Source organism: Macrosteles quadrilineatus, unplaced genomic scaffold (genome assembly GCF_028750875.1).
Source record: "Macrosteles quadrilineatus isolate MER2022 unplaced genomic scaffold, UCM_ALF_1.0 Scaffold_4__1_contigs__length_99947679, whole genome shotgun sequence".
NCBI lineage: Eukaryota > Metazoa > Arthropoda > Insecta > Hemiptera > Cicadellidae > Macrosteles > Macrosteles quadrilineatus.
Window position 1 is genome coordinate 39,499,284 of NW_026542597.1, and position 19,846 is coordinate 39,519,129.

The window sequence follows — 19,846 nt, forward strand, 5'->3', positions numbered from 1 at the left end:
GACTTTCTACGCCATAGACCACCGAGCACTGATCAAAGACCTCTGAAGGCTCAAGACGGCATCATCTCCACTTTCTCCCAGCTGGCGCCATCTTGTAATGTTGAAGTATTAGGCTATTGAAACCTTCCGGGTGGTGCTAGATTTGGAGATTACAAGAATAAACTACTTGTAACACTCAGACAATCGGATAAACTTATATCACGGGTTGAATAGATTTATCACATTAGGTTGCCGCAAACCTCACATGTATGAACGAGGAAAACAGGATTGTAGAAATTTGACCCTACTGATTAAAACCAGTTGAATTTGTACGCACAATTATTAAATTGAGTTATTTCATAATACGAAACGAGTAGAAGATGTAGTGTGTTTGGTTAAGCGAAGTTTCCTGTAAATGTTCGGAGGTCGGTGACGTTGGTTGAAAACGAGCAAAGCAAGTTGAAGTTATGCAATATTTTGCGTATTTCTTTAGCGAATATTTAAATGTCAACTGTCATTGAGGAGGGTTCTGAGTTCAGGCACACTTCAAATTAAACGAACACATTTTCAAGACAAAAATATATTTATTAAGTAATAATGCCTAAACTTACCAAAGGAATATCCGTCTGTTCGCTTCCAAACATTGAAACACTTTTCCTGATAAGCCAAGAAGGTGACTGTACTATTCCCGTGCTTACAACATATTTTAGCTCTTTCCCCGATATTCAAAATTACCAAGAAATAAGTGCAAAATTGACAGTGTATTATCAACTAGTGTACACGTTGCTCGAATTCGAGCAATTGCACAGTGTTACATGATTTATTTCAAAACGAATAACAGTCAATTTACAATGAGTTTAAAAGAGTCAACTCAAAGATTACCGGTGTGTAGGCTAACTCAGACCATGTTTATCTTCGTTATTGATAAACCTAAAGCATTCCGGCCGGTTTTCCCCTTCTCAAAATACCTCGCTGTACAGGCAACACAGGTCATTGATAGAGGGCCAATTAAGAACGAAAAGTCGGTTTGGGGTAGTGTTGGGCCAGGGTCAGGTGCTGACTGTGTTGAGTTAAACCACAGAAAACATACTACTAAACCTATTACGCGTCACTGTTCTGTAGCTGCGGTCGTTATCACGATTACGCCTCCTGTCTATGTTTCGTTGTCGTCGCGTTGGAGGCATTTAAAAGAAAAAAAAACAACAAATAAACAAATGATATCTACACAAAACAACGATAAATGCAAAAATTTGAGTTACAATCATGCCAACACGATCCGTCATAGCGACACAAAACAACGATAAATACACCAATTTAAGATTCAACCATACTAACACGATTCGTCTTGGGGGTTATGTTAAAACAAACTCAAATAGTAAATAAACGTTCTCAATGTGTTTCATTGAATGGAAAAATAAAAAACAGCAGTTAAATTATACAGCTGATCAAAATGTAAAAAATTATGTGTTCTCATCTTGCAAAGGGTAAAGCTACGGGTTTAAATTAAATTGATATTCTGTTTCAGATGGTCACAACGGTGCCGGGTGCGGCGCTGCTGCTGATGGTGGTCGCAGGATGTCTAGCAGCCACCAAAGAACCAGAACTTATCACGGAGCCGAAGCCAGGCCAGGCGTACGTCAGCATACACGCCGGGTCTACACACAGCCCTAGTGGTGAGTGTTAAGCTCTATAGTTTGTTCAAATGGCGAAGGTGATTGGTGGTGGGACCTACCTGTGACCAAGTGTTCATTGGCCGTAGGTGGGCCCCATCACCGACCACCTTTGTTATTTGAACAAGCTATAAGTAATAAGTCCAGGTAAAGTTTCTGATGAAAAATCTGAGTAGTTGAGGTTCATTCTCGTCTGGCTTGTAAAAGATAGTCAACCACGATAAAAGGCTCAACTCCTTAGGTTGTTGGGGACTCGACTGAAATTGGAAAGAGACCGTTTCAATATGTTACTAGAAGATAAAGATAAAAGTCTTAAGCTTTTTGGATGATTGAAGAGCACTCATATGTTCTGATTATTCATATTTTACGAAACATGCATGTGTTGTTTCTATGCAATAGTCAACTCTAATAGTCATAGCGGAGTCAAATCTATTGACCAGCCAAGAACGTCGATGTTGCAGACTTTCTGAACATCTGGGTATCTGGGTGGTTAAAAAACTCCTCAAGCCTACTACGATATCAGGAGAAATGTCTTATTCTGTTGAATGGTCGAGAGTGCTCCATTGTCCTGATCATTGAGATTTTATGGCCCTTTGACTAAACAGTCCTAGCGATGAGTGGTAAGAATTTGAGTAACAAACCAAAGTGACTTTGCAGACCTTATAATCCATTGAGCGCCTTAGTGGTAAAAGCTGTCGTCTAAGGTTGGCTACATTCTTAACACCGGGATGAAGTATACGCATCAAAATTACCTTTTCAATGTTAGTAACTGACTTTACGTTGGCAGTCTCAACAGCATATGTAGAGGAATTGGGCTAGAAACAATAATCAATAACCGAGAGGAATGATATGGATATTTTGCTAAGCTGTTACTGGACCATTGGCTATCCACATAGTCTTCCCATGTAATATAAAAATTTGATGCAAAAAACGTGATGCAATCTGTTGAGATGGTCTACCAACAAATGACATCTCCTTGTCCAGTGATAAATCAATCAGCTGTTTTACGTTTGCTATGATCCTGCGTTAATTTTAAAACTGTTTAGCTCGCTTTCTTGTCTGTTCGGTACAAATTTTGCATATGATTTTAAAAGCTGAGCTAGAAACTTAAAACTTAAAACATACCTCACAAATGGATGACAATGCAAGATTAAATAATTTTATTTTCATATTTCCCTTGAGCTACACCCCATAGGCTTCCAAATTTTTAATGTTTACATTTTGATGAATGTTTATATGTTTTATGTTTTATGTTATATGTTATATGTTTTATATCAACTGAAGTCAGCTGAGAAAAAAGGTTTTAAAGAAACATGCTTGCCTATTAATATATAGATAGATAGATGAGAATAGTAGCAACAACAGTTAAAAAGGTTTGGTTATGATGTGTAAAAAAGCCAGAAAAATATATTTTACATATTTACACATTAAAGACTAAACAGTATAATATAATTTATAAATAAAAACACTTTGTTAAATACCACGTTTTTAAACGCACTAAAAAGTAGAAAATAATTTATAAATACAATATGTGGAGAGAATAAATACTTGTAAGATTTAAAACGAAAAACGTGGGGCGCATGCAATAGATAATAATAATTCAATTGGTTAAGATAATCGTAAATTAGCTATTGCATGCGCCCCACGTTTTTCGTTTTAAATCTTACAAGTATTTATTCTCTCCATGTTTCCGATAACATGGGTACTTTAAAGGGATGTAGGGCGGAAACTGGGAGTTTCCAAGCCTTGTGAAAAACTCCAATAGTTTTTTTCGTGGCCAAATACCTCATAACAAACAAAAAGATTTAAAATCCTCTGACGAAAATAAAAGTTTGTCCGTACACGCGCTTGTATTAGATGAACAGTATGAGATTTAACCCAATACACTAGTACCCTCTGGTGAGATGGTCCTGAACTACATCCATTTTTTCCTTCACATTTTTTAATTACATGGGAAGTCTATTCTGTGTATAGTCAATGATAATACCCACTATAAAGCTTCTGGAATATGGATAGGTTACAATTATCTCTATGATGATTGCTTAACGTATTGCAATATTTACTTCCGTCCCGTATATACGGGAACCTTCATATATACTTAGCATTGTATAATCAATCATATAGCCAGGATCGAGTAACGCATATAACGATAATGCGTGTAAGGTTAATGTGGATACCTGATCTATGGACTTTGGAATAAAAATTTAACCCCGAAATGAAAATAGTAAGTCTATTATTCCTGAGGTTATGATCACAGTATCGAATAATATAAACTAGAGCTAGAGGTCGTCCAGTGGCCGAAAACTCGACCAAAAATATACTTATCTATTTCCACCCCATGCTGTAAATAAAACATGTGATTGGAATTCCTCCATTTGTTTTGATTTTTTGTTTATATTTCGTTGTTATTTTGTCATCAGCATGGTAACCCATAAGACCACGAATACTAGAATCTAGGATTCGTGCATAAGACCATAGACAAATATTTGTCAATGATAAGTTCCATGTTAATTTTTTATTATTTTTAAATTTATTTTTAGTTTTTTGTGCTTATTTTTGAGCCTATTAAAATTTAAAAGGGATTCTGCACATCTACAGGAAAATATATTTCTAACAGTATGCGTACATTTTCTCTGCGATGAAAACGAACTGAGAAAAAAGGTTTTAAAGAAAGATGCTTTCCTAAATATATAGATTCAAATTTCTGGTTCGGCAACAACAAACCTTTGAGAGGAGACTAAAAGCATTCAAACTTCGAATCTTGCTTGGAAAAATTGTATCCGTATTAATATTAGTAAAATGACAAGTTTCAAAATACTTTATACTATGAGAGTGTGCTTCAACGAAGGCATACATTTTGGATTTAGATGAGTTTAGTTTACACTACGGTATATTAACACCGGCGTAACTCCTTTTTAGCAATAATTCGACTGAAATTTAACAGTTAACATTTTAAACGTTTTAATTGTTTTCCTTAAATTCAGATTCCACTTTGCATGTATTTGTTATTGCTGTTATTATCGTCTAACCATGCAGTAACGTAATATTGTAGCTTGCACGAATTACCTGATGTGTTATTAACCAAATTAAGTGTTCCAATTACATCTTACTCCGGGCGAGGTTTTCGATCAACCTTCCTTCTCTTGAAGGACGTATGTAAAGCCAAAAATAGAACATTTTAACACACATCCGTGATTAAGTTTCTGTAATTGTATTAATTATGTTGCAAACAATGTTTAAAGTAAGAGTAACGTACACAAATAATTAAAAGTGAGAGGTTTTCAATGTTGTAATGCAAATATTTCATCTCAATCTTCTTGCATATTTGTGTAAAAATTCAGTGTTTCATCTTAGTCGTTTTAAATTATGGCGTTATCTTGAAACGATGGACGCCAGGATTGAGGTTGTTTGGAAATTGATTGATACAGTATCACACTACACTACGCAGGCAAAATGCAGACTGCGATTAACTCGAGCAGCGATTCAATCGGCAAGGGGCGAGTTTTAATGAGTATCTGCTGGTGCCGCCATTTCACTCATAACTAATTTTTGTTGAATTCCATAAGTATTGAGTCGACTATTACTTTTTATTTGGCAAACGTTTAATGTTCCTAACGTTTAATCTTTACATCATTTTTTTATTTATACTAGTTTTACCCTGAGGAGCGTGCGCCGGACTCAACGTTTTGAGTACGAGTGCTGCCACCTGTCCAGACGAGGTGGTAGCTACAACCAGAGTAACAACCCTAACTCTCTATTTTCTCTGTGCCGTTCATTGTTTTGCATACGAATCGTTTTGTATAACTGATTTTGTTTAGAATAAGACTTATTTTCGCGGACCCGTTGCTACGCGAGGTGGCAGCTATATACGCACTTTGCAGGCCCACCTAAAAAAACTAACTATGGGTCTCTTAGACGATATTTTTCATAGGGATCTCCAAAAAATATTTTTTTAAATTGTCCCGATGTTGCAGCCCCGGTCCCCGCCGTCCCCAAGGCCCCGGCGCGCCTGAGGCCCCGCGCGGCTGACGAAGAACTTCTCAAGGTCAGGGACACGCGGCAGGTCTCACACGGTGAGTGTTTCACTACTTTCACGAATTACATAAACTGATCAGATGTTTCATCACACCCACCTCTGGTTGTCTCGCGTCTGAAGAGCGACCATGTTGGTACCTAGGGACATTTCTCCCCAAATGGTATAGTCGGGGTATGAAATGGGGATTAGAATTTAGGGAGTTATTGGCAGTTAAAATATTGAAGTTATGGTTGACGTTGATTAAGATGATTATAGCGCAGACTTTTGTCCTAGATGCACATGTTTATATGATCCTGACAAACACCAATGGATTTCATCTCTTCTGATAATGCAGTAATCTGGGATTAGGTATATTTCAAAGTCAAGCCACATTCTCAACGGAGTTAAAAAGCATGTGCTTTAACAAAAGTTGACAGCAATTCAAAGAACTCTAGGATTTTTTTTGCAAAATTTGTTTCAATATTGCAACAAGAATTTTGTTTTCAATGATAAGGAGTTGTAAACATGTTATGCCTACAGCAAGTTTATTCTACATGAGAGTGTACATTTTTTTAACTTTTTGTTTTTAAAATGTGGTGTTAACTTAGCAAGCTGTAGTTGCATTTATTTAGAAAACTGTCAGATTAGAAGAATTCTAAGTCTCTCGGTTTGCTAGTTTCCTTTATGTTAGTGTGTTGATAAAACTCCCAATGCCAAAGTCATAGGCACGATAGGTTAGTTTCTGTACTATGACAGCTGGCCAAACGGTTAAAAATTGTTTATTCTGTTACAGATGAACTCCATGTGCAGGTTACAGATGAGGGGACCAAGGGAGTTGTTGATGAATCAGCTAAAGCTGACAGTGAAGAGAAGAAAATCATGGTATGAAGAGTACCATTAACCTATATGTATGCTATCTAGTGCAGAAATAAGCACTAACACTGATTTAAAATTAAATCAGTTGAAACTGTCTTTTGAACCTGCACAAATTTCAGTTAGGGTATTTGAAGACTTCCAGAAAGTGACACAACTAGCTTTAGTCAGCTTTACTCATTCTTCATCTGGTAACCTGATGCTGAGTACAAGTCTGACTCCTTTGTGGCTTGATCTGCTGAAGGGTTATGGTTAAGCAAAATCAATAAAAGAACGTACACTTTATAGATAATAAAGTGTACTATTATTGCAGTAGCCTATTGAATTAAATGTTCGATAACCGTTCTTGAGCCAACGGTTATTGTTGATTTGGCAGAAATGGATCAAGGAGCTTGCTGAGCCATTAATGAAATATAATACTCTCTATTCACATTCTTCAAGGAGAGAGAAAATTTTTCAGGATACTCCTTAGCGTGATAGTGCATTATCTTTAGGGTACACTACATAATATTTAATTACCTACCTCATTATGTTTTAGGCAAGGAAAATAGACACAATTAATCAGAAAAAGGTAGAAAAGAAAGAGAAGGACTTTGTGGAAGATAAGGAGTTCCCCCTCAAAACCAAAGAAGGATTTAAGAAGGTCCACATAGAACTGGAAGGCAACTCAGGAGTAAAGGCGGCACCAGTGCACGAAGAGGTCGATGACATTGCTGTACCACAACAGAAGTACATCACGTAAGACACTGCTTATTATTATCATACTAATATTATAAATTTAAAAGTTTGTGTGTTTGAAGTTCAATCACGAATTAACTACTAGTCGGAATGGGTTGAAATTTGGTATGATGATAGCTGACATTCCCGATTAGCATATAGACATATTCTCATCTCAAAAATCCTTTCGAGCTCCACCCCAGTGGCTCTGGAGTTTCCCATGTTAACCCTAATGAGTATCTATATATTAATAGACAAGCACGTTTCTTCAAAACCTTTTTTCTCAGCTCGTGAGCATTGCAGGGAAAATCGATGCATACTGTTAGAAAGATTTTTTCCTGTAGATGTGCAGAATCCCTTTATAAATTAAAATAAGCTAAAAAATAATAATAAAATAATAATTTTGGTCGAGTTTTTGACCATTCGACGACCACAGAAAGGAATATATTTAAAAGGAATTAAAGAATTTTGTCAGCTGTTTTAACTACACAAGTTGCTTCTATGATATTTAATAGCATTAAAAAGTTATAAAGTTTACTAACAGAGTGCAGCACTATTATTTTCTTTTGCATTTATGACAACAGCGAGTTTGAACCAAGCAGCAACAAAAAGCTGTGATACACAATGAGAACTTTACCTTTTTCTATTGATTAGGTGCAGTTGTATAACATTATAGCTGTGGTAGATGTGCTATATACTATAGTAACTGTATGCCGTAAATTAAAATAACCATATTTTCTTAAACCGTGTCCTTCCCATTGCAAACGCAAAGCACGAGTATAACCGCAATAAGAATTTTATACTTATACGCCAACCCGTACAAAGGACTGGTACACTGCTAGTTTCACATATTTGTAAGAGAGGGGTTTTAAATATTAAATATCGACTAGGACTAAAATCTATTTTACTTACCAAACAATTTGTAACAAGTGTTCTCAAAAGATTGGAAAATATTAGGCTATAGATTTTATAGGACCAATTGTCATCAGAATCCATTCTCAGGTAGAGTCTAATTATTTTTGTAATTTAGAATGAAAATAAAAATATGTATATGTTTGTAATACAGTAACTATGACAGTTTTTTGGAGCTAGTGTCATAGACATACAATATAGTTTGTATCTAGAACACTACATTGCAAAACCAAATATATAAAGAAATTACTTTTCAGAGTTCCGAAAGTCATTCAACCAACAACGATTTCACCTAAGAATCACTACGACGTGATTCAAGTGAATAAGCCTTCAGTGAAACAACAGATCGAAGACGAAGGAACCTTTGACTTTGTAGATTCTCCATTGGGCGACAAGCAGCTCGAGTCATCAGGATCATCTCAGGCTTCTAGAGTCAATGTCAAGAAGGGACCAAACGGTCAAGAGTATGAATATGAATATGTCTACTACTACTACGATGAGGATGACGAGCTTGTGGGCCCTGCCAAGCCAGCCCCAGGCCCTGCCAAGGCCCCAACTACGAGAGCTCCGCCTCCTCCCACCACTGAGGCCCCTGTGAGGCGACGACCCCAGCCCCAGCCACAGCCCCAGCCAGAGGAGGACGAACAAGACTTGGCTCCTGTTAGAAACAACGGCAGAAACAGGTGAGATAAGAGTGGACAGTTATCAACACCATTACTGATATGTCATACAACAATTCAACAACTGACTACTGAGATACAATTGACTATAGACAATTTTGTTTCAAAGAGAATTTATATTAGAGAGATGGGTTATAAAATTAAACTAAAACTGAATGGTTTTGAAATAATGTTAAGGTGGTTCAATGTTTTACCCTTTTAGAGGGTCAATAGTAAGTAAACAAAGTGTGTTGTATCATAAAGTTTCTTCAGTCTTTTAAAAATCGTCTTATCTGCTTAAAGTAATGACTTGGATACAGTATATGTAGTTTTAACATAATTACAACCATTATAAAGTTTGACTTAAAAAATGTTTCAGCAAATTTTCACTCCCTTAATTGTTAGGAGGTGAGCTACATTGTTGACCATTCAGAGTACACCTAAAACTTTCAAACTACTTGATTTGTAAAAAATAGGTAAGTAATCCCAAATGACCGGCCTAGGTATCAAAATTGATTCAATTATTGATGAGAACAAAGCTTAAAAGTAGATTTTAATGTGTCATAACAACATGCACTGTCTCCAGGTACACAACAATAGAACGCACCCGAGGGTCAGTCCCAGAGGTTGTGGAGGTGACGTCACCCGAGCCAGCCAGTAATGAAGTCCTTCCGCAGACGACACGAGGAGGAAACAGGTGAGAGACTAACAATTTTGGTAACTTAAGAAAGTACAGTACACTGAGCCTTTGCCTATTGACAGAAATTTGACATCCCATCCCCATGTTAAAGTTTTAACCAGTTTTTGAATGAAAATAAACTTAAGTTGGATAGAGCCACTGACCCAGAGTTTTTGCTGATGTTTAATTATTGATTCCTGTTGAATACATAACTTTTTAATCAAGATAAACTGAAAGGACAGCTCATTTCCAAACTATAGGAAGTATCACCAACTATAATAGTAGCAAAAACGAATGGAGCAAATAGAATTTCAGACTATAGCACACACTTTGAGTACCGGTTGTTCATTTAACGATATTCAATTGGAATAAAAATGGCTTTAGCTGGTTCACATAGACGGGATTTCTACTTCAGTATCCAAAGGTATATACAGTACAACAGTCATCATATCAAATGTCCTGAGCTCAAAATTAATGGAGTAATAAAAAAAATTAGCTGAAAAAATTATTTTAGCGTTCAAAAATGTGATATAATGGGTTTATAACTTTAATTAATATTGATTAGATGTAAGTTAAGTGGTATAGGTAGCTGAGTGATGGCAGTGTATGCTTGCGAGGTCAGTAGGTTGGTGGGTAAATCCTGAGAAAAGTCAAACGCTTTTTAATGATTTGAAACTGGATAAAAGTTTTTCAGACCACTATAATTTTACTACAGAAGAGTTTCGATTATCCAACCCTCAGTTATCCAACCCTTCCTCTCAACGATTGAACCATGAAATTGCAAGCTATTTCCGTGTACATCGAAACAACCCCCTTTACTCGAAAGATACATACTGGTACAATGTGACAACTCTAGAGGAGTCACTGATTTGTCACTATTCCAGCAAACAACTTCAACCATACAGCAACACATCCTTATATCATATCTTTTCCCACTGTCAACGATTGTTTGTATGGTAGCAGATTCCGAGGCCGCACTGTCCAAGCTACTCCAGAGCCCGTGGAGCAGGATCTGTCAGAGGAGAGACTCCCAGCCAACACAAGGTTTCCTCCACGTAGCCGCTCCAACCACAACAGTAGTCCTGTCACCACACAAGCTACGCTGAGTGCCGACGACACTCCCATCACTAGGATCAGAGGTAACTGGAGGTAACTGGAGGTCACGGCATTGTCGAAAATATTTCTCAGAGTCTCATTTTAGGACTCTTACATGACTTTTCTGAGAAATTAATACCTGGTAGTAAGCTTCTCAGAACCCCGCCATTGTTTGAAATACAGTATGTTTAAAAGATATGATTTTTGAACTAAATGCAATTATAAATTTCTACATAAATCCATAAATAGTTGTGCACATTTGTCAGATTTCTCTTTGTATTGTCACAGGCAGTGTAAGACGCCCGAGCCTGGAGCTTGTAGACAGCAGCTCCTTCCGTACTCACTCCAGTGACGTCTCCCCAGACCAGGACCACACACAGGCTCTCAGCGACCAGGAGATCCCTCCTAGAGGTACTAGACCTTATGTGTGGTAACCTAAGTCAATTTGATTCCACACATTATCACAGCTCATTAGCCTAGTAGTTAATTGCAAAATGTTTATCCAAGTAAACATATCTTATTTAACATATGTGTTTTAAATCTTATCTCTATTTCAAGTACGCTGTAGTTTACTAATTTGTTTAACTCAGGCACGACTCAGACACGTGGACGAGTGAGGCCAGCAACCGAGGACAGTCTGTCAATCGCAGTTGTTCCTCCGTCGACTTTCAACGAGCCACCAACAAGGTTTGGAAATGAGCCTACTAGATACAGCGAGGCCACTCGTTTTGCTAGTGAAGCATTGGCCACAAGGTTTGGCGGCACAACTAGGGAGTCAGACCTGAACGAGTATGTCACTGACGAGCGATTGTCATCACAGCCCAAGACTACAGGCACTGGACTGACCAATGACGTTACTACTGAACACACTTCCACTGCCCCGACGGCTACCGGGTTTGTAGCAGGTGTGTAGCAACTGAGAAGTTAAATAGAACAATGATAGTAATGATTTTATATTTTTTCAATGTCATTGGTATTTTTTACGTTTTGTAACGAAACGGTAATTGTTGTATTATCAACCTTACAGCATGATTTTTTAATTGTGAGAATTTCAGGAACAGAAGTAGCTTTTCAGAGTAAAAATACTGTATTTTTGGAAGCACGAGATCAAAAGTGTACAAAATAAATCTTAAGTAAAACATCTAATGTTTTTTAACAATTCACCAAACAGTGGTTGAAAAAAATCTTTATTTCAAGTCAGTGTCAGTTTTAACTGATTTCATCCAATAACTTTTTAACGTAATAAGGCTCTTATGACCTGGGATGGTAGTAATTTCATTATATTTCATATTCAAGTTATAATTAGTAAAATTTAAAGGGATAAGAAGCAAAGTTCAGCTTTAGAGATTTTAAGACAACTATTTCACTGTAACATTACATTTTGTTAAACTTACTCTTACAAACCTTTTTCCAGCCATGACAGACAAGGCAGCTTTCGATCTCTACGCTTTGCTCAGAGAAACTGAAAACGAACAGTCGAATCTCCTGACATCCAACGAACACACCTCATCAGAGGAGGCAGAGACGACGGAACTAGAAGATGACTCAACACAACCACCAACCACTGTTGTTGTAACAACCGTCCCAACTACGACAACCACAACTACAACAACAACCACGACGACAACCACCACACCTGAGCCTCCGTTGGCTGCACTGCCAGGCAGAGGCAGGTATAAGGGCGGAGCGGGTGGACGTACCAGAATACGCCCTGGGTCTGGCTCTAGCACTCAGAGCTCCACCACAACCACCACAGAAGCCAACGAGGATGTCACCAAGAGAGCAAAGTTCTCTCCAAGCAGAAACCGGGAATCTGGACAGGTAGGTTAAAGAGATTTAAGGCATTAGTACCGGATGGAATGAATGAAAACCCTCTGTATTTCAACAGCCAAAGTCAGTGAAACATGTAGGCCTACTATACAAATTCAACCAACAAATGTTTAACACACACAGGCAGCAATTTTTCAAGCACAAAAACAGTCCGTTGCATTAGTCAATTGAATTAAAATTTTGATGAACTATGAACAAAATAGATCACAACTGTTGCATTTGCCGATGTTTTTGTCAGGTGTCCGCCTATGGTAGACGGGGCTCCAAGACAACAGCTGCCCCCGAACAAGTATCCAGCAGTAAGACAGCAGCAGCTGAGAGCACACCCAGGGCTCCAGGCAGAGGTCGCTACCGTGGTGGGTCTCGCACCTCCCCCGCCGCTACTGAGGCTGCCCCCGCTACCTCTCCTACATCTGCCCCCGCGCAGAGCTTCTCTCGACCCACTTTTGGTAGCGAGAGGTAATTCTCATTGATTATTCTAGGTTAGATTACATTAGAAATTGTATGACACAGGCACACATCAGGGTGAGCATTTTGAGACGAAAATGATTAAAGGAAGAGTTTTGAAAGGAAGATGTTAGATGTTAGCTTGGTTACTGGCTGATGGTTCCCTTTCCAAGATCAATTGTTGTGAGCCCCATGATCTAGGATAGCTGGTTCCAGTTTTGAAACATCAACAAAGTTTCTGACTTGGCTCAGGATTGAACTAGCAACCTTGATAGAAGGCGAGCACTATATCTACACAGCTACCAGCTTAAGGCGGAATTAACATGAATTTACACTACGATAGTTTACTTTTCAGTTCTATTATTGGTTTTGAACGTGCAGAAATCAATAACATTACTTTTCTAGATTTTCCTCCACTGAAATTGCTTGACTTTCTAAGCTTTGGACTCAGATAAATGTTTATTGTGTATTACATGAACCATTTTTATACTTGAATATTTCCTGATTAGTTTCTTGATGCTTTCCTAATTTTTTCACTGAACACAAGGATCATGAATATAATCTTCCTTGGATTAATAACAAGTTTATTTCTAGATATTTATATTTTACACAGAAAAAAAAGTTTGTACAAAATAAATGATACAGTGGGCCAAGATGTGAAAGTATATCATAAAATCAAAAGGCATATTGTCTGCTGTAGAAAGGCTAGAAAAGCTCAGTTAAAGGGATGCAAATGCTTAACTATGATTCCCACCAGGTTCAACCCAAGACGGAGGGGAAGTACTCGAGTGACATCAACAGTGGCTCCAGCAGAGACTGAGGATAAGGTGGAGCCAAGCGGAGACTCAGAACCTGGTGCAGACGACAGCGCTTCAGCCTCCTCTACAGCTCGGCCTACAAGGTAAGTGAGGGAACAACCAAAGAGCAAACCTTATGATTTTCCTTAGAAGTTTAAAGTTTTTATTCAGTAACACAAAGAAACACCATGATTTGTAGTGAGAGAGATGAGAGAAGAGGTTGATAGCTTTAACTGAATAATAATTTGTTGAAAACAATGAAATGATCAAGGACAACAACTAGACTTTCAAAGTTAGGTGTAGACAGATAATTACTATACACGTTCAAAGGCAAAATCGAAGTGATCCTGTATTCTCTTCATGGCTAATTTTCCCCGAGGCTCCTTTTTCCAATAAAAATCATATTTCTTCCCAAATGTTTTCCAATAATATACAACCCTCAATGTCATAGTTGACCATGTTTATCCTTGCAAGGGAAAATAAACAAGAAGTTGAAAAATCAAATTAACATTTTCTCCCTTCACTCTTCAATTGTAATGAAAATTGAGGAAGGCTTAACATACTTTTTGATATCCCAAAACGTCAAAACTCAAAACTGAATCAAGCAGTTGTGTTCAGCTTTTGTTAAATAATACTGGTAAGAGAATGGACTTATTTTACTAACTAACAATGCTACCGTCCCAGTCAGTTACAAAATATCACAATCATCTTGCACTCATCAAAACATTTTCCTCAGCATTGTATAGTGTGTCTATAATGATATTGTAAGATATTGGACCAAAGTTTGAAGAATATCAACTATCAACCAAGAACCTTATAGCCGTATGGAAGGTATATAACACATGCCATTATGTTCCAGACCCCGTCTAAACATCGGAGGTGGTGTGAGGCCTCTGAGGCCAGGCCCAAGGATCAACATCGGAGGACGAGGCAGGCTAGGAGGGCCGCAGACGACGGCAGCCCCAGCGCCTGTGTCGGAGGAACCAGTGGCTCCCGTCCAACAGTCCGAGCCTAGTGAGCAGCCTGAACAACCAGATGTAAGACATGTCCACTTTACTGCATTTATAAATACAAAACTTCTGTGACTAAACGTCACTTTAATACGACAAGCTACCTAAACGCAGCTAGATGCTTCAGTTTGAAGGGCTCTGAAGCATGAAATAGTCTAGAGTGCTCAAAACGCTTAAAATATAGCTGAAAGAGTGATTTTCCTACCTCAATCAGACTGCAAATGCCAACAAAGCTTAATTTAAAATCCATTTTCGTAAACTGTTTTGTCTCTTGTTTAGGATCTAACTATTTTGTTAAAGAATTAAGTAAAGGACCAGCTGTTAAAACTACAATAATTCACATTTGAAACTGTTATAAATAAAGTTGGTCAACACCACTGTATCTTTGAGAGCAAACACTAGAAATACAAAACAGTTCACCTCTCTTGCCGCTAATGCGGGGCAAAGACCTAAATGAAATTACTGTACCTTTGTAGTTATCATTTGTATCTTTGCTATATCATTAGCTTTAAGCTGATACCTCAATTGTAAATTATGTTAAGTAGGACAGATAAAAAAGGGAGATTAAAGAGAAAATCCTTATATACAAGTATATAGAGAGTATAATGTCAAATTGATTCGGCCAAGTATGTTTTCAAGTTCTGTTTGCCAAGATTTAGGATTGTTGTCACAGGCAGTTTAAAAATTCTTGGGATGAACATGATTTTAGGCAGTGTTTTACAACTGTTCAAATACAACTAAAAAGCATCACTTCTGCTATCATTTCTGCCACTTATGCACTTGTGCTTATGCTTGCACTTCTGTTATCAAGTTAAATAAAATTGAATATTTTGTTGCAGCAAACAGCAGAAACGACTACGAGTTCTTCAGCTGACGCATTGACGAGGTTACGTAACCGTCCCCGCCTACAGGTGGGGCCCAAGGCCAAGGTGGCAGCTCCTCCTAGTCCCCCCGCCAACCGACGTCCTCTGCCCCCTGGACTCCTAGGCAGACGGCGCCCAGGCGTCACAGAGCCTTCAACTGAGGCCACTTCCTCCACCGAGGCTGAAGAAGAACCTGCCGAAACATCAGACACAGTTCCAACAACCTCGTCAACTACTGAGGCAGCCCCACAGGAGCCGGCATCACGACTCTCCTCCCTTATTGGCCCCCGCCGTCGACTACCTGGCAGACGACCAGGCCTACCAACGCGCCCTGCCCCAGTGGAGGAGTAGACTTGCCAACAATTCAAATGAACAATGATGTTTGCTTGACAAACCTATCAGGTTAAAAAATCAAAATTATAAAACTAAAGTTGATTTTCAAAATTAAGAGAAGTGTCAACCGTGCCTTGATGTTTCAATGATGAACACTGACAATTTTTTTAAAAAGTGGTTTGTTATAAGTTATCACTTGAATTGAACACGAAAGTGGTTTTGAATTACTGTGTTATAAACAGCTTGGCTTATTTTATTTTAATACTACATTTAGTATGGTAGAAGACTGTATTATAATTTTAAGTGTTGCTCATCCCTACAGGTGGTGATCAAATGCAATGCATACAAATCAAAATAGCATATTTTTAGAATATTATTTTCTATGTCTTCATTTCCTATAGTGATTGTATTTGAGTAAGACATTTCAAAATGTCCAATGTTAAACTTAATTTAATTAGCCTAGATTTTTTAAAACCATATCAGATTTAGCGCCTAAATGTTTTCTAGTTTCTACTAAATTGATTGAGGAGTGCCTCAAAGCATTATTTTGTGTTTTGTGTCATTATTTAAGATACCTAAGACTACTCAATTGTATTTATAAACAAAACACTAATAAGTGGCGTAAACTGTAAACAAAATACACTAAGATATTGTTATTAGAGTGATGTATTATTGAGTGTATTTTTGTAAAAACGGCAGTGCCAATCTTTGTACATAATGTATGATTAAACGTGTATTAACTACATAACACTGTTATTTTATTTCCTACTCTTAATGCACTCTTTTTTTTTGTGTGAAATGAGTACGGTAAGTAACAAATTTCAGTAACCTTACTACCTACAGTGTTTTGTAAACTCAAACTCCTAATAATGTAGAGCTGACTTATTAATCAGAAGGTGTCAATTCTCACACCCACACACTGCTGCTGACTGAGTTAAGTTAAGTGTATGCTTGAAGTCTGACAAGTTACGGTAGTGCACGTTGGTAATCTGACAAGTTACAGTGTACGTGACAAGTTACAATAAGTAGTGTGTTTAAAGTCTGACAAGTTACGGTAGTGCACGTTGGGAAGCTGACAAGTTACAGTAGGTAGTGTGTGTTTGAAGTCTGACAAGTTACGGTAGTGCACGTTGGGAATCTGACAAGTTACAGTAGGTAGTGTGTGTTTGAAGTCTGACAAGTTACGGTTGTGCACATTGGAAATCTGACAAGTTACAGTAGGTAGTGTGTGATTGAAGTCTGACAAGTTACAGTGTACGTTGGGAATCTGACAAGTTACAATAGGTAGTGTGTTTAAAGTTTGACAAGTTACGGTAGTGCACGTTGGGAATCTGACAAGTTACAATAGGTGGTAGTGTGTTTGAAGTCTGACAAGTTACGGTAGTGTACGTTGGGAATCTGACAAGTTACAATAGGTAGTGTGTTTAAAGTCTGATAAGTTACGGTAGAGCACGTTGGGAATTTGACATGTTACAGTAGGTAGTATGTGTTAGAATTCTGACAAGTTACGGTAGTGCACGTTGGGAATCTGACAAGTTACAGTAGGTCTAGTGTGTGTTTGAAGTCTGACAAGTTACGGTAGTGTATGTTAAGAATAATTACTGAAACTACTGCCTTTAGATCGTGAATTTATTATGCTATTGAAACTATTGACTAGGTATACGTTTTGTAAAAGTCTACTGGTAGGCCTATATAGCCAATCTCCGTACTATGACCTATCAAAGTTGATGTTGCACAATACCCAACAAACGAATGAATAGGAATTAGTTAAAAGACTAAATTGTAGCAATACTTATATTTATATTTCAGTAAAAAAAGGTGTACTTACAAATAAAATACCCTGTTTTCGCTTTAGTCCTCATCAACCATGTACAAATGTCTACAAACATCTGCCAAGGGCAAGTCGCACACAGGCGGAATACCTTTGTCTCTGAACTTCACACTGTCTTGCTTCACTGCAAACTCGTCGGTGATTATTCGGTTGTCGTTCATCGGCGGAGTCAGCGTAAGGTTGATGGCAGGGTAGATACAGAAGGCGAAGAGTGCCAGTGTTACAAGCAGATGTACAGGGACAGCGATGGCCCAGTACTTTTGCGGCCAGTAAGTTAGGCCTACAGAATTGAGTGCATCGTCAGGCACAACCGCCCAGATGAGGTACATCCCAAAGGCTGTGTACGAGCCGAGGTATAAAGCAAACCCGTAGTTGGCTCGGCTTGGAGTGGGTGCTGGAGTACTCTGTGACATCACTAATGGCTGTAACTCTCTGACAATGGAGGCCCAAACTTGTGGATTGTCTCAGTTGATAAGATTACCATGTCCATGAAGGAATTAACTCCAACACGTAAACTTCTTGCATCTGGAGCCATAATTTCCCTGTAAAATTATAAAATATCATTCAACACTTTTTAATGATTCAGTAGGCTACATTGTTTTATTTCAATGAAAAATATATGTTTAATCAAACAAGTTTTGATTCTTTAGTATGTAATAAACAACAAGTTGCATTAAAGGAACAGATGGTAGTCATTAAAGATCATTATGTAGGCTGGCAGTATACTTTTGAAAGTTGAATCCCCTTAAGACAGTCACACTTTTATATAACAATAATATTTACTTTTCAAACCACATTTACCTTTGTTTGTACACTTTTTTGTGGATCCAGAGCATAAATACATTTTAAATTTCCAGGGCCAAAATGCATTTCATAAAATAAGCGTCTATCGTTGAAAATGTGGGGCCTAGGTTGTGGTCTAATTTAGTGGATATTTAAAACAATAGAATGTGTTACCCATTGTAAAATGACTGGCTAGTATTTATAAGAGTTTTTATTTTACTTTACTGGGCTACTTTAAGGAAAAGAAGATTAAATAACCTCATGGAACGGTCGACAATTTAACCTTAGACCCTGCTTTCTCATTTAACTATTCAATCTTCAAAGCTTTTTCATTTCATTAGTAGTACCGGTACTGTAGTCACTTTGTGTACTCTTGGACTACTTACGCAATTAATTTGTTGCCCTCGACAGACAGCTTCTTCTGTATCTGTTTCCTTCTAGGCTCTATGTCAACTCGAAGAGATTGATACACAATATCTGCCTCTCTCTCGCTGGTAAACGGTATCTCAATTTTTCTGTTCAATGTTAAGGACAGCTACAAGAAATCATGTTTAACAAAAACTGTGTAACATTATATTACAATGTTTTCAATGTTTACAATAACAATCAACTCTTGTATGACCACAGTCCCACAGAGCATAGAATAAATATGCTCTGTGCACAGTCCACATTAAGGTTGAATAATAAGCTAGGCCTAATTGGTATTTAGAAAGGTAAAACATATCACAGAAGCCTAATATCTGAAAGAACAAATCAAATGGGTTAGGCTAAGTTAAAAAATAGAAAATATGTGATGCTTACAATACAAAATAGGGATCCACGGCATAAGATGGACCAAATTTCGATAAACCTTCATTAAAGCTAGAGCAACGTCTGGTAGGCTAAATAATAATAGAATATAGGCTACAATAGTAAAAACTTTCTTTTTAAAAAGGATACATGTTCAAATCCTCTGTCATTTTCAATTAAAATCATACTTAAACACCTCACAAAATGCTAATAAATTTTTCAATAACGTGTAAATACGTTGAAGTTGAAATTTGAATTTGAGGTTAAGAAAGAATTAGGGATGAGCGATGAGCATCGATGGCCGATGTTTTCGAAACATCGATGTTTTCTTTCGATTTTCGATGTTTTTGCCATCGATAGTGAGCTAACGATGTTTATCGTACATCGATGTTTTGCATCGATGTTTTTAGAATTTTACTGTCATGATTTTTTTCAGTTTTATATATCTACTCGTATAAAACGGAATTGTTCTACGGTAAAACGGTTTTTAAAAATAAACCCTCTACTTTCAAAACAACAACTAATTTTGTTATTACAAGTACGCTACTAGAGTGGAGATTCTCG

The 19,846-nt window shown here is 37.5% G+C and overlaps 3 protein-coding genes across 5 annotated transcripts in view; 1 reads left to right on the top strand and 2 right to left on the bottom strand.

Moving 5' to 3' along the window:
* The window catches only part of LOC128992306 (proteoglycan 4-like), a 41,399-nt gene extending 24,772 nt beyond the window's left edge, over positions 1–16,627 (top strand). Inside the window, exons 2-15 of one of the 3 annotated variants that reach the window (XM_054415806.1) lie at positions 1,505–1,652; positions 5,624–5,722; positions 6,458–6,546; positions 7,076–7,275; positions 8,424–8,849; positions 9,412–9,522; positions 10,465–10,643; positions 10,888–11,010; positions 11,190–11,504; positions 12,014–12,420; positions 12,668–12,888; positions 13,634–13,777; positions 14,533–14,710; positions 15,523–16,627. In XM_054415806.1, the coding sequence (XP_054271781.1) occupies positions 1,505–1,652; positions 5,624–5,722; positions 6,458–6,546; positions 7,076–7,275; positions 8,424–8,849; positions 9,412–9,522; positions 10,465–10,643; positions 10,888–11,010; positions 11,190–11,504; positions 12,014–12,420; positions 12,668–12,888; positions 13,634–13,777; positions 14,533–14,710; positions 15,523–15,897 (3,015 nt within the window). In that variant the 3' untranslated portion in view covers positions 15,898–16,627. The remainder of the gene's footprint in view (positions 1–1,504; positions 1,653–5,623; positions 5,723–6,457; positions 6,547–7,075; positions 7,276–8,423; positions 8,850–9,411; positions 9,523–10,464; positions 10,644–10,887; positions 11,011–11,189; positions 11,505–12,013; positions 12,421–12,667; positions 12,889–13,633; positions 13,778–14,532; positions 14,711–15,522) is intronic. The other 2 variants (XM_054415807.1, XM_054415808.1) reach the window with 2 other exon arrangements.
* A 1,032-nt stretch (positions 16,628–17,659) lies between these two features.
* Positions 17,660–18,123, bottom strand: LOC128992596 (phosphatidylinositol N-acetylglucosaminyltransferase subunit P). Its single transcript, XM_054416253.1, has one exon. It carries the CDS (start codon positions 18,121–18,123, stop codon positions 17,731–17,733), a length of 393 nt encoding a protein of 130 aa, XP_054272228.1. The 3' UTR covers positions 17,660–17,730.
* On the bottom strand, positions 18,115–19,551 carry LOC128992597 (uncharacterized). The gene is made up of 3 exons (XM_054416254.1): positions 19,433–19,551; positions 18,880–19,008; positions 18,115–18,252 (listed from the first exon to the last, which is right to left on the bottom strand). The coding sequence occupies exons 1-3, from the start codon at positions 19,450–19,452 to the stop codon at positions 18,126–18,128; spliced, it is 276 nt and encodes a 91-aa protein (XP_054272229.1). The 5' UTR covers positions 19,453–19,551; the 3' UTR covers positions 18,115–18,125.
* Positions 19,552–19,846: the final 295 nt, after the last annotated feature.